This window comes from Hyalella azteca, unplaced genomic scaffold (genome assembly GCF_000764305.2).
Source record: "Hyalella azteca isolate HAZT.00-mixed unplaced genomic scaffold, Hazt_2.0.2 contig863, whole genome shotgun sequence".
NCBI lineage: Eukaryota > Metazoa > Arthropoda > Malacostraca > Amphipoda > Hyalellidae > Hyalella > Hyalella azteca.
The window spans coordinates 135,261-161,765 of NW_025931198.1; the positions used below are offsets into that span (position 1 = coordinate 135,261).

The 26,505-nt window shown below is 37.2% G+C and overlaps 2 protein-coding genes across 2 annotated transcripts in view; both read left to right on the forward strand.

Annotated features, from left to right (window-relative positions):
* The first annotated feature begins 1,038 nt into the window (after positions 1 to 1,038).
* On the forward strand, positions 1,039 to 5,045 carry LOC108666824 (B-cell receptor-associated protein 31). The gene is made up of 4 exons (XM_018153754.2): positions 1,039 to 1,207; positions 1,709 to 1,809; positions 2,163 to 2,316; positions 2,540 to 5,045. The coding sequence occupies exons 1-4, from the start codon at positions 1,116 to 1,118 to the stop codon at positions 2,859 to 2,861; spliced, it is 669 nt and encodes a 222-aa protein (XP_018009243.1). The 5' UTR covers positions 1,039 to 1,115; the 3' UTR covers positions 2,862 to 5,045.
* Positions 5,046 to 5,896: 851 nt separating this feature from the next.
* LOC108666822 (peripheral plasma membrane protein CASK) overlaps positions 5,897 to 26,505 on the forward strand; it is a 201,031-nt gene continuing 180,422 nt past the window's right edge. The window contains exon 1 of the mRNA XM_047880920.1: positions 5,897 to 6,646. Within this exon, the coding sequence (XP_047736876.1) occupies positions 6,180 to 6,646 (467 nt within the window). The 5' untranslated portion in view covers positions 5,897 to 6,179. The remainder of the gene's footprint in view (positions 6,647 to 26,505) is intronic.

Below are 26,505 nucleotides of genomic sequence, written 5' to 3' on the forward strand. Positions count from 1 at the left end.
GTGTATTGATTGCAGGTCTGGGAGACACATATTTGGAGAGAGGACCTTGCTACCTTCGATGACGAGCTGTGGTGGTGCAGTGGTGAGAGACTCTGTCTCTCGCACCCAGCTCCCGGGTTCAAGTCCCACTGAGGACAAGTTCTACCGGGAAGCTCAGCTCATGGTCAACTCAGCCATTCATCCAACTCTGGTTGATAAATGAGTACCTGGCTTGTCCAGGGTGTTGTGTAATGCAATCAAATGGTTTTGGCGGGTCAGCAAGCCAGTGATGGTCGTAGAACTACCAGTGGTACCGAGTGCCCGGAAAAAATGACCTATCACCTCCCCTCCCTAGTTGCCACTACCAGGATGGGCAATTACAACAACAACAACCTTTGATGGCTGAAGTTTTGTTCCTGACACCCTGAGGCAGTCAAACTTGGAAGACACAAATGTATGGATTGCAGCTGAGCAACTTTCTCAACTTTTGAAAATTTAATAAATTATTTCCAGTTACTGCGAGGGGTCCTCAAATGCAATAACTTCAGTGAACAGCCCCAAGACGTCTACAATAAATAAAATAATTACATTACATAATTACATAATAAATAAATAATCTACAATAAAACTGTGGTGAACAACATAGCAAATGGCCTTGATGATTGATGAAGCCTAGGAACAAGTTGCAATGTGTTTGACAAATGTATATATCTATTCAAATAAGTAGTACATAGCAAACTTATGGTGTTGATAGCTCAATTACTTGTGTGATAGCACCTGGAATTAACAATGGATGTCAATTTGAGGTCAAATTGGCTTGATGGACCGCTTGAAATGACCCAAATATCTTGACCATAAATATCTTTCACAGTCAGACATTCATGTATGCTAAAAAAATTGAACTCTTTTCTTGTCTTCATTTCTGGTATATGCCCTATGCTCTCCAGGCATAGAGGGAATAAATTTTTTTCTGACCTGCCATAAACCCTTTTTGGTTGGGTTGACAGTGTCTCATCAGGCTAACCCTTTTTATCCCCCATATATATGCATGTTGCTGACTTATAAGATGTGCATTTTTTTGTTTCAGACCGCAGTTTTCCTTATTGAATTATCTTGTTGACTTTAAGACAGAAATTATGAGTATTCAGTGGACCTTGATTGCTGGGTGTATGTACACGGAGTTGGCCCTGACCTTCCTGCTGCTTCTGCCTATCATCTCTCCTAAAAGGTACTATATTATACATCACTTTTAGACTTCCATGTTGATGCTCCTCATTGAGAATTTTAATTATACATTTCTTTTTAATCTGAAGGTTGCTGTGAATCTACAATAGCAAAATTTTAAATATTGACCTCAACCATTTATTTGATAGCTGTTTCCAGCCAAAGCCAATTTCCCCATAGGAATCAATAGAAATAAAATTATTAGTTATGGGCCAATATTTAATAATCAATATAAGCTAATAGTAATAATGGAATGACAATAATGTATATGATTCAATTCTACTATGTAATCATCATTTCTGATAACAAACTGAAGAAATTTTCAATTGCTGGCTTTCAGGAAGAAATATTTTCATCCATTTTATTAGTTATATTATTACTTAGGAGCAGTTGCTATGTAAACGTCTAGACATTTCATACTGGTGCTTCTTCCTGCATTTAATGTTTTATGAACCAGCCAAATCAAATGCTCGATAAGGTTGTTAACAAATTCTATTCTATTCAGATGGCACTCATTCTTCAAGTCCCGATTTTTGGCGAGCATCTACAAGATGTCCCATGTTTACTTCATGGTCTTCCTTGCTGTTCTGGTTCTTGTGTTCCTTGGTGAGAAAGGATTTCTACACATCAAATGTATATGTATAGTATGATTCTGAATCTTGATATTGGTACCTGTATTTAAATGGATATGGCAGCACCTTGCTTGCTTCAGGACTGATGAAAACTAGTCTAGTATTGATTCATATCCTAGTTCTAAAATTTCAGTTCATCATTTCTACAAATAACTTGATTGGGATTGGGTTACAATTATAAATAATTATTTACTGAATAGTCAGATCCAGATGAAAGATCTAGCAAGAGCTGTGATATGTGAAATGTGAAAGCAATAGAAATGAGTTGTAGAGATTTTGAGTGAATTGCAACAGTGAATTGACTGTTTTATAAATTTGTCTTTGAAGATGCAATTCGAGAGATGCACAAGTATTCCGGTGAAATCAAGAGCCCAACCCATGGGCATGCCGAACATCTGGATGTTGAGATGCAGCACCACATGCGCCTCTTCAGGGCTCAAAGAAATTTTTACATCTCAGGCATCTCTCTGTTTCTTCTCTTGTAAGTAGATGTATTGTAGGTACCAGTATAGAGGTATATAATTGAAAATACTTATCCTTACCTACACTTACCAAGTACTCTGCAACTTGAGTTCCTTTTTCTTTATGTTCTTATGAAAAAAATTAATGAATTCTAACAACAAAGAATGATGATTGGAGATGGTATTGTTACTTAGAATGTTACATTTTTCATTAGGTTCTCTTGAAATAAATATTTTTTGCAGTGTTCTGCACCGTCTGGTGTCGCTGATCTCCCTCCTTGCGGTGAGCTATGCTGAGCTTGAGGCTGCCATGAAGCAGGCCAAGTCTGCAAGCGATGCTGCCAGGCAGCTCCTGGACCAGCAGGACCCCACAGCTGCCAGCAAGGACATCAGCGCCGAACTCACGCAGCTCAAGGAGGAGAACAAGAAAATGCTTGCCCAGAAGGAGGCTGCGCTAAAGCAGGCCGAGAGCGTCAACCGAGAGTATGACCGCCTCATGAAAGAGCTAGCAACGCTCCAAGCCAAGGAGGAGGCCGTGAGCGAGGGTGGAAAGAAGGACAAATAAGTAAAATGATGGCAGCAAAACAAATAGGCCTGTAGAAGTAGGGAGTGGGGATAGAGTAGAACGGGCAAGGCTAAATATGATGGCAGCAGAATCGAAACGTTAGAAGGAAGCAAAGAAAAATGACAGTTGATTATTGCAAGTAGGTACTGAGAACGTTATTGATACGATATACTGGCAATTAATTTAATTCTGAAGGCTCTTGCAATTTACATATTGGCATTTATTTCAAGGGGTTACTGATTTATATTCTGATGTTGACCTGTTCACTTGACTGAAACATGTGCAACTTGGTAGACAATGTTTGCTGATGCTTATTGCTTACATGAGATTAGAGTGTTATTTGACAACCTATCTTTAATATAAGAATATAATATAATCTATCATTTTGCTTAGGATTAATAGTAAAACGGATAAATATTTGTATTGCAATAATACTCCAGCTTTTGAATTAGATAAAAAAAACTCGCTTTACCAAAATTAAAACCTTGTTGGGGAACACATATGAAAAGATTTCGGATTTACATATGAAAAGATAATATTTCACTCATAAATTTGGCTTTCGCTATGCCTCTTTGTACAAAAAAACCTTCTTGGTCCTGCATTTTTGCGGCTTTTCAGTGCCTTGTGCGAGTTGATGTTAATTTTTCCATTGCACATAATTCTTATTTTGTGCTTGTCGTTCATAATGACCTATCATTCTGAATACAGTCGACTTATTGAATCACCTTTGCGATGCCTATAGTTTGTGTCTGAAGAATTTCTAATTCTACTCATCCCCTGACAGTTACAATTCTTTGTGAGCTATTCCCCTTTTATCTTGCTAAACTGACGGCAATTTATCTCAGTGTGTGCTAATGAGTTCCTTAAAAATCATTAACGCTATGCACTGATTATTGAATTAAGTTTTCCTTGTCAGGTGACGTCTTTGCCATAGAAACCTTCATCGAATATGCAAAATTACTGAACTTCATGAATTACTGGTTGTTAGTTCCACGGTTAGGTTTACATATATTCTTGGAAGTTTCGGGATTTTGCATACATATTATTTAATGGTTCTACATTCATCTGTTCTGGCATCTGACCCAAGAGTTCGGTTTCCAAATCTTTCGTACAAGTCCCATTATTTTGACTTTACGTGCGTTTAGGCCAATCTTCCATCCTTCTCTCCCTGCGTTTGTACCAAGCGGTCATACCGGAGTTTTATCAGAGTGGTAAGTGGTACATTGCCCCCTTGAGTGTTTAATTTCCCTTACTCTAAAAGAGGAAATTTCCTCGAATTCTCCTGTTCATGTGCGTCCTTTCTTCACTAACAATCATCGTTCATTTGACGTCTAACAAACCGCATGTCACCAATCGTTAATCTCGCAAATTATTTCTCAAAAATCATTCGACAAATACAACATGTTGAATTTTATCTTGATCAGAGCGCAATTATAATTTCTGTTAAGCGTGACGGGTTAAATGTGGGGTGTATGGGGAGTAAAGATATAATATAATACTGTGTGTTAGTTACGATGATATCCGTTAATTAAGTTACTTTGTGTACTGGTTAGAAAGAACAACGCAGTTCCATAAGTTAGATTAGAGCAGATTATATTTTAGTTTTTTACATTCTCGAGATTCTGCCAAAACGATGGCTTGTAGAGTAATAGTTATCATATATACTTTTATTACACTCACGCATATCTTTATATATATCCTCTAGACTTTTTCGACGACCATTTGCTTATTTGTTTCTAATTGTATAGCAAATATTCATGCTTTGGCAAGCTTCCTTGAGTGCGTTCTACTAATGATTTCGGTGTTTGAACATTTTACTGACATGTACAATTCTTCGTTTTGCCAATTACCTTTGAATATTCATTTGATTCAAACAAACCTCACTGGTGTCCAGAAACGATCCGATCGCTCATTTTTTATCCGGAATTACATCGAATCTTGAGATTTGTCCATTGGAGATTATTATGTACTTGAAATAGACTAAGTTGCGTTTGTTGCCTATATTTCTGCGTAGATAACTTCGAAGTGCATTTTCTATCATCTTTAGTGACTCGGCCAAATGTAATCGGGTTTCGCTCGTGAGGTTCTTGGGAAAGTTTGAACGATTGTTGTGTCTTTGTTCTTGAGTAACGTGTGATATTATGATTTCCTTCCGGGATGTTGAGATTACAAGAAACTATTTTGCAACTTGTTTTATTTCCTCCATGTTTAACTGTCTGAAAAATTAGCAGTACTCATGTTAAGGGGAGAAAATGAGAGTTAATTTTGATTTATCTTCTTTTGTCGTCAGAGTTTCACTCAGTTTTCGTAAGTTCTAATTCGAATGACGTGTTGGTTAAACTTCCAAGGCTATATTTTTGTTTACAAGATTTGATCGAGATAGCTTCTAATTTGCCGCTGATGAAAATTTTTAATTTCCAATGACTTTTGCAAGAGAAATAATGAATACGTATTGTGTTTTCTATTTTGATTTTTGCCATCATGGAAGCTTTGGTCGTACGTAGAACAGTTCTTTTCCATTTATCCTTCCTTTGTCTTGCCACTCAGTGCCACATCGTGCTTTTTCAGCACTTTCCTAGTAGTGCAGCATCACTAAGGTGCGCAAGTTTATTGTAAAGGCTGCTGCAATTTATGTTTTTTTTTTTTACTTCTATATGAATGACAATATCTTAGTTTAATTTTTTTGCCGTCCTTCCTCCTCTTGCCCCTCTTACTGACCGCGTAAGAGATACAGTCGCGGAATAATTGAAGAAAGACAACAGTATTGGCTCCTAGTAACGTTACGACGACGCCGAGCCAAGAGTGCCCACTGCCACCTTCTGGCGACAAGCGTTCGTGCCGCCTCTTTGGCGTACGGACCCGAGCTCCGTTGGTCTGGAAAGAGAGCAAGCGAGTAAAAGAGAGAGCGCAAGTTAGAGAGGGACTAGAGGCGGCCCTGTGAGCGAGAGCGTAGAATTGCTGGGGAGGACGAGGGAGGCCAGCAGCGCATGAGCGGAGAGCCGCCGCGACGATCAATGGGCTGGCAGTTCGTGCTGAGAACAGGTGCCGAACGCAAGGGCTCAGACTTGAGCTCCTTATGGTTGGCTGTGGTCAGCTCTAACTTGACCCTGACTTGCGTAAAGTTTGCCATTTCGTGTGTATTTGTGTTTGGTGGGAGGTGGTATTGGTGTTGTTCTTCAGTAGAATCGTACTTTGAAAACTATCAGTGGGGGGAGGCGCCTAGGGAGGTCAGGGAGGGCGCTCCCCCTAACTGAGTGAGGGGCACGTGGGGAAGTGTCACCTGGTGGAGTTGGATTGTGCCTCTCACTATCCCTGTCAATGTATAAAGGGAAGGACTCGGCCGATCGTCGCCGAGTAATGCCTGCCGACCATCGTAACTCAGAGAACAAGGGGCCACCTCCTCCTCTGCCACCCAAGAACATTCCATCCGTCACGGTCACCAGCGACTCTTCGTTTCACCAGTCCATGCCTGGTGAACCGGACAGCCCTGAACCCCAGGAATATCAAGATCAGTCTGACTACGACGACCAAGCTGACGATAATTGCAAAGATCAACGATCGTCGACTGCAGTTGAACACTGTGAGCGCCCCGATGGGCTCAGTGAACAGCTGAGCGAGAAGCTGAGCGCTCTGCTCATCAAGCAGCTGAGTGGAGGCCAGGAGAGTGGCGTTGAGTGTGAGTGTGGAGCGCTCGAGGACTGGAGTAGCGACGAGGGCAGTGCAAGCATGGCGGACGATGAAGTCCTTTTCGATGAAGTCTACGACGTGCATGAGATCATCGGCAAGTGAGTATAAAATATAAATATAAAAATGTATAAAAATAACCCTCATTCCTGGATACAGAAGAAAATAAAAAGGGCCGTCCCTTTGATATTTATGAAACTCCTTTTACATTTTCGCGTCACTGATGCAACATTGTTGCAGCTTGAACAATTCGTCAGATTATTTAGCCAAAAAATTGTGACTTTCATTTACATACTATTTTATTTTCCATGTTAAGTTAATGAATAAGTGAGCCTATAGATGTGTTTTTCCAACCATTGCAATTTTGAGGACACAAGCATTTTTGAAGACATCAGTGTTGGAATTTAATTGCGAACATTTACAGGTTGAATTATTATTGGTTACACAATAATAATGTTATGGTGGCCTTGTATCTCGACGTTGTTCAGCGTCGCGTCTTAAATAAAAATTTAGCTATCGACTAAGCTCTGTCTTGTGAGACTAATGAGGAACTTGAGTAATTGAATTACATTCCACTTAATTGTATTGCTTTGAGTAATTATCGTACAAATATTTTACGCACCAATAGTAACTTGAATGTAAGGACAAAAATCCGTGGAGTTGTGAACATTTTTTCATCTGATTTGCCAGTTCACCGAGCGAATAATATGTATCGTAATTTCATTCTTTCGTGATGCAATTTTAATTATTATGCTTCCATGCGAGGAATCGTATGCCTGAGCATGAAAGAGACGTCAGTCAAGAGCCGTCCTATGCTATATTAGCGATTATTTAAAAAGCACCGTTTTGAGAAGTGATCTTTGGACGCGCATTGCCACACGTGCTAGAGCCAAAATTATGATGTTGCCACGTCTTTGACAAGAATGTATCGACCAGAGCCGTTCGTTTAATCTTATTGAAATGCAGTCTTGGTTATTTCTCATTACCCAAGTATGGAGTATGAACGGTTTTAGATTCTTGTTAGCATTATCAGATGAAATATCTAGTGATAAGCATTATTATTCGTCTTTTAATTAATTGCATTGATGTGGGACTGTTATTAGCCGAATGAAATCAATTGCCAACCAAATTTTTATTCTGTACGTTCAGACTAATTTTAAAATGACTGGGAGATTGAGGTATTGATCAAAATCCTTTGTATTTCGAATTTTACTAGATATGGTTATTTCTGGCTATGGATCTAACGGAACTTATCCTACGATTAGAAAGCAGGGCATGATTTTTATCCTACAGTGGTTAAGACGCGACTGTTAATTAAATGTGCGGCTTGGCCATTTATAAAGGCAAGTTACCGAAGCACATTGGATTGACGATAAGGATTGGATGCCATTAGTTGCGATTCAAATCTAAAGAACATTTCTTGAGGCATTTAATCCTCATCCAAGCAAAAGTATTATGAATGAATGGCTTAAAATGAAGAATTACCGAACCAAATAATTAATTGAAATCGAACCTAATCTTTAAAAGCTAATTCAGAACTATGTTTACTTAATTAATTATCTATATTAATTGAGGCGATGTTTTGCAAGACTCTTGTACTAAGAAAATAATACCAGTTGCCAGAGATGACAGGTGTGGTGGCACTGACATAACAGCACTTTTTAGTTTTTTCCTCCTGCCCCGAGTGAAAGATCATCTGCATCTTGCTAATCGATATGACCAATGTATCAACATACCGGATTCGAATACCTCCCATCGAATCATTTCCAAAATTCATCAACAAAAAAACATGTTTCTGATTAGTTTTATCAATCAAACACGTCTGCAAGTGATTACTCATCAGTCATCACTAATTATTGCTGAAAACTAAGCAAACAATGTACCTCACGTAGGGACTTTTCAGATGGCAAAAGCTTTAATTGCGAGTCACTGCCGCCATCAGCACAGGTTGCGAAGGTCTATGAGATTCAACGGCAGAACTTATTTTATGATCAGATGATAATCTCATGATTAATGTCTGAAGAAGCGTATACTTCGGATTATTTATTCAGTGAGATTTTCTTTGATATTCAAGAAATGCCCTTGGTGAAGATCCAGGATAACTCCTATTGCGTCGCTAGGCTGCGCGCGACAGTAATGCCTAAACCTGCGACACGTGATACGCTCATAAAGAAAGAAGTCGCTCTCAGGAGCCTGCGACCTGCAATCCATTTGCGACTGTTTGGTCGACCAACAACGAACGTCATCTTTACGTTGCTTGCCTTGGATTTGAGTTACCGAAGGCTTATATGTGATGTACAATAGCTGCACAACTACATGCCGGTGAGTCAGTGTATTTGAACATCACACAATTTGAAGCTTATAATATCTTAAGATTGGAAAGATTATCTCATTTTATGTTGTGTTTAATTTTCCATTTCAAGTATGTGTGGTTAAATGCTAAACAGAATAGTGCGAAAGAGTCTAGCATATATTTTTTTCTTTTAGCAGAAACACTTTTCTAATAATAGAATGCACCACCATATTCCCGAGGTGATGACAGTTGCAGATAGTTTTTTTCCAAAATTGTTCACGGAAGTCGTATCGCAGTAGCAAAAAATTCTTGCAGCTGTTTCATGGCGGCGCGTCGGTCGTGCAATGGGCAGTTAGGTCCTTCCTCCGTGCCCTAGTTCTTATCACCGCCTCACAGCGTCTCTGTGGTGGGTGTAGGCACGCTGAGTTTCGTAGATGAAGCGCTGGCAAACACTATCTTCCTGTTTATTGCAATGGTGCAGTGAGAAAGAGTGGGCGGTATCTACAGTATTAACAGTGGGCACTCGTAAGCGTCTTCGGAGGACCATGATTATTTTTTTCGTAAGCGTAAATGTAGAATTTGTCGTTATTTCAGACTGGTATTATGTTGAGACAATTGAGGCTGATGTTATTGGTGTTCTTGTACGAAAGTCAGCACCGTTAGTCTGTTGCTTGAATTCACAAACGCTACCGCCTACCACATGCAAAAATTAACCAAAAGTGAATGTTCTTAACATATTGCGTCTTCTTCATCCGCTTTGTGCAATTAGCTAAACTCAATAGTTCCCCTGATGGATTCAATTGTGAGATCGTAAATAAGGTAACATTGAAAATATATGCTGTACAAATAAAAAATATTTTCTTGAGATTTCGACAAATTACCTCACACAATTCCTATCTTGTTTTTATGGTTTCAATCTCCTGGTGTACTTAACTTTATTTCTGTCTAAAGTATTGGTCAATTATTGATATTTTTTTCTTTGCATTCAAATTTGCCTTTCCCAAAATTTCGTTCGCACACTGAGTGAAGACTGTAACTCAGGTGTGTGTAAATTTTTCGTCTTACATTTATCTGAATTTGTCATTCCAACTATTTTACTGATTTTCAGCATTTCTTTATCGCCTGTAATATTAATTTTATAAAAAAATTTCGCGGTGTGATATTCGTACAAGGCTAATGCTTATATATAGGAAAAGTTTTAGCTGATAATTTTAGCAGCAAATATTATCCACTTTAAGTATCGGGCTAATTTAGTGGCAAGATGTGAAGAGCTTTGCGCTGGAAAGCGATACCATTCTACTACTTTTACAGCTTCACGAATTCACGGAACAAAGTCGATGATGCTCCATATTATCTGTCCGTGCTATACTCAGTCTCTCACCCACTCTCTACTCTGATTGACTTTTTTCTCGTTTTCTAAGCTAGAATCGCAACAATTCTACCAGATTCCTCAACTTCAACATAACTGCCACGTACGGTAAATATTCTATCACCGAGCGTAGACTTCGTGCGACTGTTTGAAACGACGCACTGGCGCTTGCGGATGAGAAAATACTGTATAGCTAATACTATCCTCGTGGTTAAGTTTCATCAGGTAAAACAAGATAGGGAACGTATTTGCCCCAAATAATATCGTCTAAAATTTTCCCCGTGTATAAGCACTTCTTCAGTAGCTGGTAGCGTCGCATTAGGCATATCGTCCGTGTTCAATTCTTTACTCCGTGATGCCAATTGACGCTGCCGGCCATATGGTCTCACATGCTGCATCTGTTCATGGTTAACCAAAACTGCCTCGGTTCTAACAATTTCAGTTCACAGACTGTGCATCGTTTAAGAATTAATTATCTTTTTTAATACCTTAATTTCCTGAATTGCGATTTTGTGAAATTAAATATTTTCTCGAAATGAAATTTTAGAGTCTCATTTGTCACTAGTTGTCAATAGAACACTACGCATTGTTTAGAATTCATTTTATTGCCATAGTGCCTTGAAATTATAGACTGAAGATGAACATTATAGCGTTGTTGCCCTGAGTAACCTTCAATACACCTTGGTTAAACTCTTAAATGTAAGGGTGAAAAAACAGCACTACATGATTTTGAAAACCAATTAATTATTTTACTAAATCAACCTTTTCCATTTTTATGTAAATTTTGGTATTTGTTGCCAGCATGGGTCATTAAAAAATTGAAATTTGTTTTTTTTTTTGCACGTAGAACTAAAATTTGTGTAGACAGGTCATCGTGAAATATAAAGCAGTGCAAAGTTTAAGTTTGCTCTGTTTAAATGCTGCCCAAGTTTAGCTTTGTATTACAATTATTTTCATAAAATGAAGTTGACAACAATTTTAATTCCTTCACATGATTCGAAAAACAGAACGAAATGCACTGTACTGGAAAGTTAGTCGATGCATTTCAAGCCAACAGCATTAGTATGTTTCATTATCTTAATAATAATGTTGATGAGTTTTCAGATTTTCACTCGAATTTGTTCGCGAATAACACTCGAGAAATGTCAGCAGATGGATGAGTGTTATCAGTGAGAACAGTGAGACGTTCGAGCTTGATGCTCATGTCATGCCCTTGCTGCAGGTTTAATTATCAGGCCATTAAACCCATCCTTCATGCTGAGCCCCACCACCGAGACTCGCCCTAGAGAAGGATCGCCGGTAATTTACTGAAGTACCAGCAACTCTGCAGGATCATTTGCACTGCGTTATGGTTGTTTGCACGGTATTCCCAATAAATGTGAAAATGTGGAAGATCAACTCTGTGTTGTGAAGGATTTTTGGCTACGTAGCCAATTAATTTTTAATAAGTTTTTTGAAAGTTCCATTTATTCAGCACGCTCAAATTTGCCATCGCTGTCTGATCGTCGATTTTTATTTAATAAAATTTGAATTGTCCTCGCTTCCTTGAGTCATTATATAAATTATAATAACACTACATCAATTCGCATGTTGTCCTCTAGGTAAAATTCGAGCCTCAGAGATAATCAACGGCGCATTGAGGTCGATGCCACGCAGGACTGACAAATGAACTACGCGGCCGTTGAAAGCTCCACGCTTTATTAAGAAACTTAGCGCTGAATTTTGCTCTCGCGCGAGTTTGATTAATTGTTTCAGGAGGGCTGAAGCATCCCTATTAATTGTCTAGTTGTCCACTTAGTGCGTGTCTTTCAGCAAGAATTTTCAACAATTTTTGAAAGAAGACAAAAGAGTATGATGATATTCAAATGTTTGCCAGTAGTGTGGATCTATTCACACTTGAAGTGTATGACTTTTAACTAGCGGGTTTAACAGAGAGTTAATGGTATGTTGACACGTATTCTAGCAACTCAATTGATTTTGATATAAAAAATCAACCCAGAAAAGGTCCAAACTAACTAACAACAAGTAAAAACTTCATCGCTGAGACTGAAAGATTTGCTGAATCTGTTGACTTAAAAGGATTTGCGCTGGAGGAAAAACTGTTTGTCAGAGAGGCAGGAGGCAATATGCAAGGAAACAACACGATGCCTCAGTTGAGACGCTACTGCTTAGGCAGCCTCGGGGATTTCTCGACAAGAAAAACGAAGCTACATTTTGTGGCAACGAAACCCTATACAGCTGGCTCGGAACAACACGTAAGCATTATTTTCCCGGCATTCCCAGTTTCCTCCGCCAATCCTCTGAATGGTATATGCACTGAAATGTATGCTTATGAACTGCTTGCTAACACAATTGATGATTGTCAATGTCATGAGCAAAAAAGGCAAGCTTCATTGTACGTGCGAAATGTTGTAACAGAAAAGTATTAATTTGTGGTTACATTCAAGGCATACTTATTTTTAATCAGGATACAAAATTATGGAATTTTTCTTTCTTTGGCTGAAGAGAAAAAAGAACCAAAATTATGCCATAATTTTTAAATCTAAAGCCGGGTTGTACCATAGAGCAATCGAGTACTACTGAACAGAACGTATATGCCGTGCTTATTGTTAACATGATTACAAGGAGGCGCTACGTTGCTCCTTCATGAGGTCCAGTAAGCGCCCTCCTGACTCCATTTCCCGTCGGCTGTGATCGTAAATTTTAAAGACGATTCTCTGCGTAACTTGGGAAGCGATTCACACGGCCGTGTAGACGCATGTATTTGCCATCGAATGTGTGTATCGTAGGCTAGTATATTCATCTGAACAAGTACCTGTTTGGATTTAAACTGCGGAGACATTTAAATTTGTATTTTACACATTTCTCATAGCAACGCAGGTAAGATCAGATAAAACCATCCATTAAATTTCACAAGGTACTCAAATAAAAAGTTTAGCCTTATATTGGTATCAGGTTGAATGGGTCTTCTGGTGCAATAAAATTAGCGATTGCAATTTAATGGAAAATTTCTTGGGGCCGTCGAGGATATCGAAGCTCCAGCATCATCGTAATTATATTCATACTTGTGACATTCTCATCTCTAGCTCTGGTCCTACTGAGAACAGGAAAATAATTAAAATAGTTAACAGAATAGTTAATTCTAAACTAATACAAATACTTAATGCAATTATGATTATGCGAGCAAATGAACTCATCATTCGTTTCATATTTGGGATATAATTGAAATAGAAAAAGGTTAATCCCAACATTTTGTCTTTGCGATGAATGTAATATCATTACCAAGATTATTGGGGCAGGAACTTGGAGCACTGCTTCTATAACAAAGCCTTGCTAACACAAGTAACAATAATATATTGAAGCGCGCAATCGTTTGTTCTGTGAAACGTTCAGAATGGACCATGACCGAGGCACTATAGCGGCGATATAATACCATCACAGTGCAATATCTAAACCCTAAGGAAGACTAGACCCAAAGCTATCTGCATCAAAACGATCCCTGGACAATGATAGACGTCTTCTATATCAAGCCTAACTAATCCAACGGTCATTTTGCCATTCTAGTGGGTTGCCGCTCGCGCCATAGCATAGTGCACGAAATATGTCTTGTGCTGCTCGCTTCATAGTACTAAGATGGTCAAGACACTGCATAATACGCAAAGTTTGTTATCTTCTCATACGAGTATAATTCGAAGGTTTTCCTAGTTGCGACAGCCATCTAAAATGTAAAGTTTAAAGCTTGCTACAAATTTCGTTCTTTTCAGGAAAACGTGTAAAATTTTTGTAGATGTTCATACTTAGTTCACTTATTGGGAGTAACTAAAAATGCTTCTTAAGCCTTATCAGCGAGAATAGGGAGGCCTTTAAACACGAGGTGCACGTTGTTACAATGACAAAGTCGTATGAATCCAAATTCCTGCTTATTTTACACCAAGAATATGAGCTATATTTTCATTGAAAATGTTTTCATAGTCAGGTACATCAGTTTAAAAACTGAAAAGAAGTAAAACCAATTATTAGGATTGAAGGTAGAGAGTGGGACATTGAAACTCAAATGGACAATTAGAAAGAGATGTAACGCTATGAGTCTGTTGGCTGCATCAATTTAGCTTATGAATAGAGTTGTGCGCATTACGAACGTCAGTTTGAGGTTGCGTTACTTCGAAATCAGACAAACATGGACAGGAGCCATCGTGCTGGAAACTTTCTTGGGACGTCCGGGTGTACAAATGTGTACTTATAATATTAAATTTCACCTCCACAGCGTTTGACTTGAGGTTTTCAAATCTCAGAATATTTGTAAAGGAAAAGCTTGTTTTAACAAAGCCTATAGTTCCTATCCGCAAGAAATTTTTAATAGATTTATATTTTACGATACTCGCCTATTTATCGTTACATTGGGTTCTAATATCAACCAAATTTCTTTAGTCGTACAAATCGACTATACCAGTATTCTAAAATTCCGATGACGATGAAACTTGTCGCCGAGTTTGTTTCAAATGAAATTTTTCTTTTTAAGACTTTAAATGAAAATAGGGCGAATTTTCTTGCTATTTTCCTGGTTTTTCAAATTTTTTGCTGTTTGTTTTGTTTGAGCAATCAAATGATCGTGAACTTTATTTTTCTTTATGAAGCTGCTTTTCTATCAGTTTTACTAGAGAGTGTTTTCGATTAAATAATTCTGAACGATTTTATGCCTTCTTTTAGATGCAATAGGTATCAATAGCGCAAATTTACCCCATCAATATGAGCACGACGATTGAGTGTCATTCAACATTCAAGTCCCCACTACCGGCATCATTATATGAAAATGCGGCTTGTGTACAGGGATATATCAAGTAGGTTTATTAACGGGCTCGTACTTTTGGTGTTCATATTCGGCACATATAGCAGTCGAGTAGGAAACTAGCAAACTTACTTTTTTATTTATACAAAGAACACGAACGTAGTTTATGTAATCTCATATTTTTGTGTGAAATTAGTAACGAATTAAAAAGTGAATATGCTCATTAATTGTGTACGTTACTGCAGATGAATTGAGAAAGCTCAAATGCACTTCCTGCCAAAGCTGACTAAGTGAGAAACGAAAGTAAGAATAAAGAAAGAAATTCAAATATACATTTGGAGCTATACCGACTTTGTACATAATTACATATTATCATTCTATGAAACATAAAACATTACTTTATACGCGACATATTTACCTGCTTGTACTGTATATAATGAATGGTAAGCTGAAGAACAATAATTAACAGGAACAATGGGGCGTAGCTAGAGTGAGAATGAGTCATTAGCATTGTTAACGCAGATCTTAATATACTCCTGGAAATTAGATGAGCCACAGGCCTCATGCTTCCAGTAGAACTTCTGTTGAGGAAGTCAGGTCAAACTTGCCTTATCAATACTGATATATGTAAAAAGTTTTGCTCGCGTAATTAAATTGCCTAACTTCTGCATCCCGATTTTTTTAATCTCCTTTCTTCATAGCCAAAGGTTGTTGCCGAGGAGGTAACTCCATTGCGTGGGCCCACATGATTTTGTGGAGATGCGTTCTCCGAATCCACGTTCCATAATTATTATATTTTTCGTGCATTTAGCTAGAACATGTTTGGAAATTGGCATATCGTAGAATAAATTATATATACCAATTTTGTGAGAAATGTTAAGTGTTCGAGATAACTTATTTTTTTCAATTATATTTTTAGGAAATAAGTAGAAAATAATGGCTTAAAAAGCCGATGAAGTATTTCAGTGGTTCGTACATCGCATGCAGCGCAATATGAAGAGTTATAATTTTACAAAAATTTGATTGGACAATCAACGCTTTCCAATCTTTTTTTGAACGATCTTCAGCCAACATTTAATATTTTCAACCAACATATTGTTACGTTGTCACGACAAGTCAAATGTCGAGACAATCGTTAAAACAATAAATTCCTTAGGCTACCATAAGTCTGACTCAAATCTGAAAATAAACTCGCTTGTCCATTTTTTTGAATGAATTTCTTTGGGATTAACAAAGTGTGAACACAATTTTGCGAAGCGAAATTTATCTTACGTTTCCCATACATTTTACGAAAAATAACTTGAAAATGTATAATCGCAATATGTTGGTGGAATTCTAAGATCTGTGCTTTACAATCATTTCCAGGACAGAGGCAAGTTAGGGTACGAAAAGAGATCCAACGTGTAAACTCGGAACGCGAGTCAAAGACATCGTTGAGCCAGGCGGCAGGGAGAGCAGCTTGCATTGACCTTACAGTTGGGTGAGACACGAGCACGCATATCATCTAATAACTACCAAGGTTAAAGCCTTAATCGTTATTTAGCGCCAGGCGGCTTAAACTGCTCCTCGACACACTACATAATTTGCTTAAGTGGCAATTCAATGTGCACAACTCTGTGGATACAGGCTGTGGGGCATTTGTGTCTCAACTTATTAGATGAAAGCGCCAGCTAATACATTACGAAGGTCGTCAGTAAACAGCAAGCAGTGGCAACGACACCTGCTTTGAACAATAACAGGTATTATCAAATTGGGAACTTTCGAATATGACTTTATGAAGTATTTCGACTATGAGAATAACTTAGTCTTCAAATGTTAAGATTTAAATTTAGAATCTTCTCTGCGATCGTTCCTGTAAGCGATTATTGTAGCATCGGAATCCTCTTATTACCAGAGACATCGGCCAGTGTTTACCTCAGCACTCGAGAGCTTCGCCCTTTAAAAAGAGCCCCTCCCGGCACCCTTTGCATGTCTGGAACGCTTCCAAGCTCTACAGCAAGGAAGGATCTTGCCTGGAACTCATCCAATAAAACATTCTTGCACGCAATTTCCTTGGTCACTTTCTTTTAGCCTGCCGTGAACGCTAGATTTAATTATGTTGCTCTAAGCGGAAAATACCTTGTTTTATAACTCGAGAAATAACCTGAACCTGAGACATAACGATACAAAATTTCATGGTCCGATGGTCACACTTCTTAATACGAAGATTGTTTTTTCAACTGCGGCAAACGTATGTGTTTCAAAAATTTCCAAACAGAGTGAGGTAAATTCTTGTCGTAATATTTCCTACTTGGCTGCTAATCTTCAATATTGTGGAAATAATTTTGTAAGCGGGTGTTGTTTAAAGCGTTAAATGCCAAAGAATCATTCGAATTTCCCCAAAGAATCAGGTACGGAAAAAATTCTAATCACTCTGTTTCGTTCATGAGCAAACAATAATAAAATAGTTTGTTACTTGGTTATTTTACCAAGAAAAATACTTATTTTTCTCTTCCAGAAAACAATTTCCAGTAAATTTGCGGCTAAAACATACGTTTGGCAACTCACTAAACTGTCCGCCGCTTTGAAGAAGTAAATGTGTGTTTAGTTTCATAGATTCAGCTCCACAAAAAACATTCGATTCATTTTCTTTATATGAAGCCAAATTAAAACGATAATTATTAACAAGCTGGAATCTTGTAGAGACGCAGCCATTCGTCTGCCACAGCCTGAGCGCTGCTCCCATAACTTGCAAGTTCTCCACTACTGCAGCGTTTGCAATTGGCAGTTCCTAGCGGAGCTAATTGATTGGGTCCGGAAAAAAGCTTTTGTTTTTAAAGTAACTTTCATGATTTATCGTACCGTTTCGTTTCGTTTATATAGTAACGTTACGCAATTTAATGACATTGATCAGGTATTTATCAAAGGCATGTCATAAAAAAGGTGAAGTTCAGACGAAATTCTCCTATATGATGAACTAATTTGTTTTGAGGTCTCGAAAGGCAGACAACTGAAGTTAAACAGCCCAACTATCGACTACATCAAAAAAGACTGCAACTAACTCTGTACAATAAAGAAGAAAAGAAATAAAACCGAACTTAGTTACCGCATGACCTTTCCGACACACTGATGATACCGTAACAGCTATAAACCGCGCCAAAATTAAGCAATCTCTTCATTATCGTGATCCGAGGTCAGTATGATAAACCGAATAATACTGTGGACAGGGATCTGTGTTAAGCAACAGGATGCACTGTTTTCAGTGTATTATCTTATATAGCTTTTCTAGTAAGTCTATCTGCGGCTGCTAAAGACTTCAGTTGTGGGTGATCATCGAGCAGCACGAGGGCTTCTGGGAAAAGAGCTCCAGTTTTCCTTTCGAGGGCAGTTTGTTGTCGAGCAAGACTTGGCTTTAAGACTGCAGCGACAATCCCGCGATCTTGCAGGTCCTTGCAGCAGGCGTTCAAAGTGGTGTTCTGTGTAGATCAAGCCTCACACTTAGTTGTTCAGAAAACTCATTGGAAAAGATTTTGACTGATGTGATTAAATTTCAGAAACTCTTGCTCCAGTTGGTGTTGAATGGGTGATTCTTTTTCGCTTGCATCCAGCAAAATTTCCGTCTCATTCATTAAAATTTATCAATGATAGGTTATAACTATATTTTACACTCCTAATTATGTAAAGTTTTGAATATTTGAGTTAGCTTAAAAATATAGTAAAAAGTAACAAGATACTTGAGTATTTGACAATTTGTCCATAATATACCTACTACTAAGAAAACATTCGAGTAAATAAAAAAAGTTGCAATAAATTGTAAATAAGGCATGTTTCTGCGTGTTCCGCTATTAGGTATTTAAAAAGATGAAATAACTCTTCAATCCGTCATTATCTTTAGTATATCTTGATGAATTTTCTCGATTCTGATACAAACTTTTAGCTGCGATATTCTGCACTAAGTGCACAGTAGTGCTCCCGAGGTTAACCGAGGCAGAGCCGAAAAATGTGCACTCGGACTGACGGGGAATTTGTGGCCCCCTCTTGATGTCGCAGCTTCTACGCACAGAGCTTCCAGGAAGCTTTTCCACTCCAATTTATTGCAATGGCACACTAGTTGCCACCCACGTAATGATTTTGTACCACAGGGTTTCATGCTTAATAAAGTGATGAATATAGTTAGGAATAGAATTTTCTTTTTTTCGATCGATCAGTAGATCAGGATTGATAGCTTCTGTAGAATGCCAATAGAGATTGATTTGTCAATTTGACATGAAAAATGCGCGATTATGCGTGCGACTACAGTGCGACTTACGTTTTCCTGATTGTTTTACAGATTTATGCATTATAAATTTCCTTAAACATGTGCAACTGAGCTGCAGGCAGGGAATTTATAAAAAATAAGTGAAAGAAGCTCGATAAAGATATGGGAAGAAATTTATAGTACATAGCTACTCTGCTCCGTAATATATTATTTTACCACGGTTTGCTGCTGAAGTTGCGGCCACGACAAGACACCTTTTCTTTATTTCTGGAGAACCCCAGAGCGACCACCATTTCTCCTCGCCAAGTCTGTAATAAGTCAAGGCTGTCGCAACAAGCGACCTTGTGTCTTGTTTCTGCGGGATATCCAGTCAAATTCGCAGGCCTTCCTCGACTCGCGACCTCGGGCGATCTGGCAACGTAAGCCTCGGAATAAAGAAAAATCAGCTGCTCACTGCCTGCCTCGAACAGACGGTCACATCGGAGATCAGCAGGGAATTATAGACGTGCTACGGTCGGCCATAGACTTACCTGCCCTGTAGGTTTACGACTACAAAACTGCACTCGGTATAATATGTATTATATACTCGGTATGCAGAGCGAACGGTGCGTGTGTACATATGACTGTCATACGCGCGCTTCATGAATATAATGTGCGCGTACAAGCTTGTTGTCTCTGCGCACAAATATTTTACGGGTGAATTATGCGTAACCAAAATCAATGGACAGTTTTGGGACTGCATGAAATCTAGCTATTCTTTGTAAATATATGAAAATTCGGAAGTTTTTATTATAATGTCGTTTTTCTGGAATTGGATTTATTTGTCATTAACTTTTGAGCTTGAAGTTTATTCCGTTAAAAAAACGAAGACATGAGGAGACAGAATACTAAGTACTTCTCACTATCATACTTAGATTACGCTTTTCATGAATCCAATTATATGTTAAATAATTCATCATGAAATATTATTTTCTGAATGTGAACTGCTGTAGAAACATAACGATAACCTAACTCAATGAACTATATAAGGACTCCGTTCAGATCCAGTTTATTCGATCTGATCTAACAGTCTCCTAGTTGGATTTCAGATCCCCTAAATATCAGAATTTATCGTGCGAAGAAACACATATACATTTACTATGCCTTGAGGTTTTGCATGAAGCTCAACGTTGTTTCGAATCAATATATGGAAAATTTGTGTAGGGCGGTAGAGGGTTAAAATATCATCTGAAAGCATCTGAAAGACAATTTTGAAGTGAAATCTTCTTTTACAAATGTAACGCGATCAAGATAACTATTGACAATATCAATTGATGGACTAATTTAAAAAAAAAATTTAGAGCATTTTCTCATTTATGGAAAAAAGGCGCTATTGTACTCGTCATTTCGGGGCTTCCGTGACGTCCGTCCGTGACGGACTGACGGACATGAGAAAATACGCTCTCTGTCACTCACTACAGTTAGTACAGATCTAATATTTTACATATATGACTTTATCTTGAAATTCTAAGATTTTCATTTAAAAGTTGTCAATTAGATGCTTTGAATTTATTGGGAGTTTTTCAGGGAAATTTCCCCTGCCCTCTATAATTGTTGAATTAAAATGTGTAATACAGCGAATAATTGAAGCGATTGCCGGTCGGTACTTACCGTAAAATTAGGTTCGAATGAATGTCCACATGGATATTGTTAGTTTAGTTCGAGTTTATTATTAAACATATCCTTACTCTGAATAGTTGAAGGTCCCAAGCGTCATTGTATGCGAGGGCACAAAATGATTCTTCTTGATCACAAGCGCCTGGCAGCTGCCAGTGGCTCGATGAGCTTCGATCGCTCAGGGCGCAGAGTGAAGCTCACGCAAACTGAATTACTCTCCTAAAATGTTATCGCAAATTGAGAACGCCCAGCCTGGCGTCGTGCGTTGTTTTCTTTCCTAACATGTAAGAATAAAGAGGTTCAGCAGAGATAAAAATTACATCGGAAAATTTAAAAAGGCGGGTCAATTTATTGTTTTAGTGTGGTATATTAGTTTCTTTATTCAGGGACATTAGTTGATATTTTATACAGGGATATTAGCTGCAATTAATTTTTACAGGGATATTAGAATTTGTTTTAAATAGGAATATTAATTACAACGGTTTTATATAGGGAAATTAGGGATGTCATGTACAGTGTATATGACGACCCTAATTTCCCTGTATAAAACCGTGTCCCCGTATATGGTGTATATTATGCACAATATACAGGGACATTAGTTTTCGTTTTATACAGGGAAATTCCTTGAAATGAATGAACATCGATTGGTGAGCGTGCTGATTCAAAAAACTTAAATAAAAATTGCTAAATTGAAGACGCCATCAAAACTGAATTTCTAATAACGCCTCTCAATTCATTTATTATTTATATTCCAAGTGTTTGATGGTCGAGTTCACAATCGAAAATTTGGGCGTTCTCTTCAGTAAATGCTCAATTCTCTTCTACCGGTGACGGCAAAACTTAATTAAGTCTTCTTCCGACCGAGAGGTAAAATTTTATCAAAAACATTGTGCGCTCTGCGCATACTATGGCATGCGCTCGGGAACTTTGCGCTACTATAAAAGCTCGTGCAGAATGCTGAATAGTTTCGAAGTAGGGGGATGCCATTTGAAATTCAATTAGCTGACAGCCTCATAAATTAGCACTGAAAACTATTAATGTTTGAGATAAATTCACTGATTTCAGGTACATTTCCTGTAAACCCTGTTATCCCGTAAGTGATTTGAAAGAATGCATTAATCGCTCTAAACTTTAAATTTAGTAAAGTCGGATGCAAATTATTCACTAGCGTTCTTTTTAGAAATGTGGAAGTGACTGCATATATATTTCGAGGGATATATGTATCCATTTTGAATGTCCGGTGCTCGATCAGTAAACATGATTGTCGAATTTTATAAAGAAATGTTGCTTTCCGTGATTTCAATAACATTCGTTTGCACGAAATAAGAATAGAGCTACATGAAATTTAAACAGCCTGAGTACAGATGAAAATAATGGGAAAATGTTCAAGAAGAAATATTCTGAGCATATGAAGTAAATTTTGATCCCTCCTCAATAATACGAGCACGTGTCTTTTGAACGTGTCTTGTGTCTTGTCATGTATCCCAATGTATTTTCCTGCGAAAGTATTATACTGCAATTTATGTGAAGTTTACCCTTCCTGCAACAGTGCACTCACCATTTATGTATGAGATTTATTCACGGTTTCATATATTTCTTACAGAATCTTGCCGAGAAAAAAAGGATCGTAGCTCACATTTTGCTGGCCAATAACAAACTTGATTACCAACAGCCGGGCAGAGCTGCTATAAAACTGTGTCTATGTCGCTCCAGAATCCAATGTAACTTGGGAGAACGCGCCTGGGCAATCGCTTGCTGAACGCGATATGACTTTTTTCTGGATAACATAACACTTCTCATTCATCACTTCGGTAGAGATGCAAGCTCAACGGCCTCGAGACTTGAAAGGGGAGAGAGAGGGATGCATACACTGCGATAAGTTATAGACTATGGAAGTTAATCAACTGATTGATTGTTAGGAAGATGTAAAAAGCGGATTAGAAACCAACTGGAGAATATGATTATTACGAAGACAAAGATTAATTGTAAGAATATTTTATTAGTTAAAACAGTTTTCAAAAGTAGATCCATGACAAAAAAAACTTTTAAACAAGAACGAGAAAAACGAAGTTATCGATATAATGATGTGTAAAATTGCATCACATGTATTTATAATGTTAATGTATACCGATACGTTATTCATGTTCCGATTTTAGGTGAAAATTTCATTACTGTTGAAGGCATATTGCCGGTTTTGAATTTCCATAGTTTCTTCGCGAAATATTGATAAAAACATTTATCTTTTCCACTAATTTAGGATGAAGAGGACTCTTATGTAAATAACAGTGAATATTGCTATATTCATCCACACCCTGAACGAGAATTGCAACGAACTAGCAGCCACCCGGGATGGTCGTGGAAGTTGTGTGCGATTATTAGTTTGTCAATCCTACATGTTATCTCGGTTTTCAATAAAAAAAAACTATTTTAATGAGCTTGGCTCTAGCTTCAATGTGTGGTGGCATAGATACGATGCCTGAGCACGGTTACGGAAAAAAATTCATTGGCATCTGCTCCTCGAAAGAGCGCATAAATTTTAACTATGGCATCCACGATATCCAGGAAAACTTCAAGCTAACTGACGTCGTAAAACATAGAATAGAATAAATTGCAGTGCCATCGCCTAACGTACGGGGAAGTCCATTGTTGGGAAGATGAATGGTCGATGTGAAGGAGGGTATAGTACCAGCTGTCGCTGGGTGAAGCTTAGCAGCCGGCTTCCAGTGCTAGCTCACATGACCTTTCATGGCTTTAATCAGCCTTTGATTATCAACGCCGGGAGGTCTCCTAAATAAGAAACATAATTCTATAGGGAAATAATTTCTCACTTCAAGTTCGTCTAAACAACAGCACTTTATTTTTTCCTTTCATTGATTTGCGCTTCGAAGAGAGTTTCGTGCCACGAGTTACTTAAATGTTATTAAAAAATATTAACATCTTAGAAATGAGGTCCGCAATCTGACGAACGTGAATGTTTGCCGGGCGTACATGAAAATAATATAATTCTTTATTATTATTAAAGCGATGCATTTGGGCCCTTTGGCCATTTCTATCACTTCTCGTAAACTGCAATGCACCTTAAAATTGTTTTATTATTATTCATTAGCCCAGAGTTTCTCGGGACCGATAATTCCTCGAGATTTGAGGAATTGATTGCCTTTATCAATTTCTGTTGTCATAATTGTTCCTGAACCAAAGTAAACTTAATTTGGAACGCACGCGTTTTAAGCCACATTTTAAAAAGTCCCAATATAGGAAAAAACCCTAGTTTAATTAACTGCAAAATTAAAATTTAAAGAGTGATAGAGTTTATTTCAAATTTAGCGAATTAATAATATGCGTTTAAAAATTACTTTTTAAAGACAACACTTCTGAACAATCCAGTGTCTTGTATGTTACACATGTACAATGAATTTTTAATTTTATTTTCAAATATTTAAAAGAAAAATTATTTTCAAAATTTTTTTAAGATATCAAAATTTTGTAAATTTTCAAAATTATTTATTCTGTCAATTGATTAATGCATTGTCTCTGACTTTGCAATTGTGCAAAATTTCAGATCAATTGGACAGTTCAAATTGTGTCATATATGGATTATAAGATTTGTAGCAGACGAAATTATTTTTTCATTTTTTTAATAATGAAAAAAAATTGTTTTATTTTAATTTACAAAATTATTTATTCTGTCAATTGAATCATGCATTGTCTCCAACTTTACGCAAGAGTGCCAAATTTCAGATCGATTGGACAGGTAGAAGTGTGTTAAATATCGGTTATAAGATTTGTAGCAGACAGACAAACAAACAAGAAGTGAAGTTAAAGAGAAGTCTTATAAGAAAGTTACTGAGCTTATTACTATAATCTTAAACTGAACACAAACGACTTCTTCTAGGTAACGCGATCCAGTGATAGGAGACTTAAATATATTAAACCTTGAAATAATAAAAAATTACTGGGCATATTACTATAGTCTTCAACTGAACACAAGCAATTTCTGCTTGTGAACACGATCAAACGATGGGAGACCTTAATATATTATACTTTATAATCTAAAAAACAGTCACTGAGCTTATTACTATAATCTTAAACTGAACACAAGCGACATCTTCAAATTAACATGATCAATCGATGGCAGACTTATATATTTACACCCTAGAATAAATATAAAATTACTGGGCATATTACTATAGTCTTGAACTGAACACAAGAAATTTCTGCTTGTGAACACGGTCAAGCGATAGGAGACTTAAATATATTATACCCTAGAATAAATAAAATTACCGGGCATTTTACTATAGTCTTGAACTGAACACAAGCAATTTCTGCTTGTGAACACGATTAAACGATAGCAGACTTAAATATATTATACCTTAGAATATAAAATAATATGCGTTTAAAAATTACTTTTAAAGACAACACTTCTGAACAATCCAGTGTCTTGGATGTTAAACATGTACAATGAGTTTCTAATTTTATTTTCAAATATTGAAAAAAAAAATTATTTTTCAAAAATTTTTTAAGACATCAAAATTTTGTAAATTTTCAAAATTATTTATTCTGTCAATTGATTCATGCATTGTCTCTGACTTTATGCAATTGTGCAAAATTTCAGATCAATTGGACAGGGCAAATTGTGTCATATATGGATTATAATATTTGTGGCAGGCGAAATTATTTTTTAATTTTTTTAATAATGAAAAAAAAATTATAATTTACAAAATTATTTATTCTGTAAATTGATTCATGCATTGTCTCCAACTTTACGCGAGTGTGCAAAATTTCAGATCGATTAAACAGGTAGAAATGTGTTAAATATCGATTATAAGATTTGTGGCAGACAGACAGACTGACAAACAAACAAGAAGTTAAGTTAAAGAGAAGTCTTGTAAAAATCTAATTATTCGCTGATTTTCTGATTTAAACGTAATTTTGTGATGACTTCTGATTTCAACTCTGCTGTTAAATTTCAGATCCAATCAAATATCCCGATATAATATGTAATATGGATACGCGTCCAAAGATCCCTCTCTACTTTACAGTGTCAGGGTTAAAAATAAACAACGTGTTGTGATACATATTCCAATAATACAAAAAGGTAATTTCATGTCGTTCTTCCTAGCATTTTCATGGCCATTGTTTTGAGAAGCAATTTTATATACTTTTATGGGGTGTTTCCATATTCGCCACACACGAGCTCGGGATCACTGCAATATTGAACAAGATTTCAATTATTCAAGTTATATAGAGAAGTCTACGGTGAGTTTTTAGCGTTATGCATTCAAATCGATGAAAGTGAATAAAGAATTATTAAATTATCGTCGGAATTCAGCCAAGCATCCTAATTGAGGTATTTGAATCTATGAAATGACTATGACTGATCACATTTAATCCGGTTTTTTGCTCATATGTAGAGCCATTTGAATACATCTATATCTCCTTGATTGCAATTAAGTGAGCAACTTCATTGTCGGATAAGCTTCTCAAAAAGACCAGATGCTGAATATTTTGCTCATTGCGCGAATTTGTGAAACATTTCTGAATCCTAAAGCAATTGAACGATCTGTTAGCGGCTTGCCACATTGACCATTTATGGCCGTGGTTTCGATGACATCGTTCAGG

Coding starts and splice junctions, on each gene's coding strand:
- LOC108666824 (XM_018153754.2), top strand. CDS start 1,116: ATGAGTATTCAGTGGACCTTGATTGCTGGGTGTATGTACACGGAGTTG. Junction 1,208..1,708: donor CCTATCATCTCTCCTAAAAG/GTACTATATTAT, acceptor TATTCTATTCAG/ATGGCACTCATTCTTCAAGT. Junction 1,810..2,162: donor TCTGGTTCTTGTGTTCCTTG/GTGAGAAAGGAT, acceptor TTGTCTTTGAAG/ATGCAATTCGAGAGATGCAC.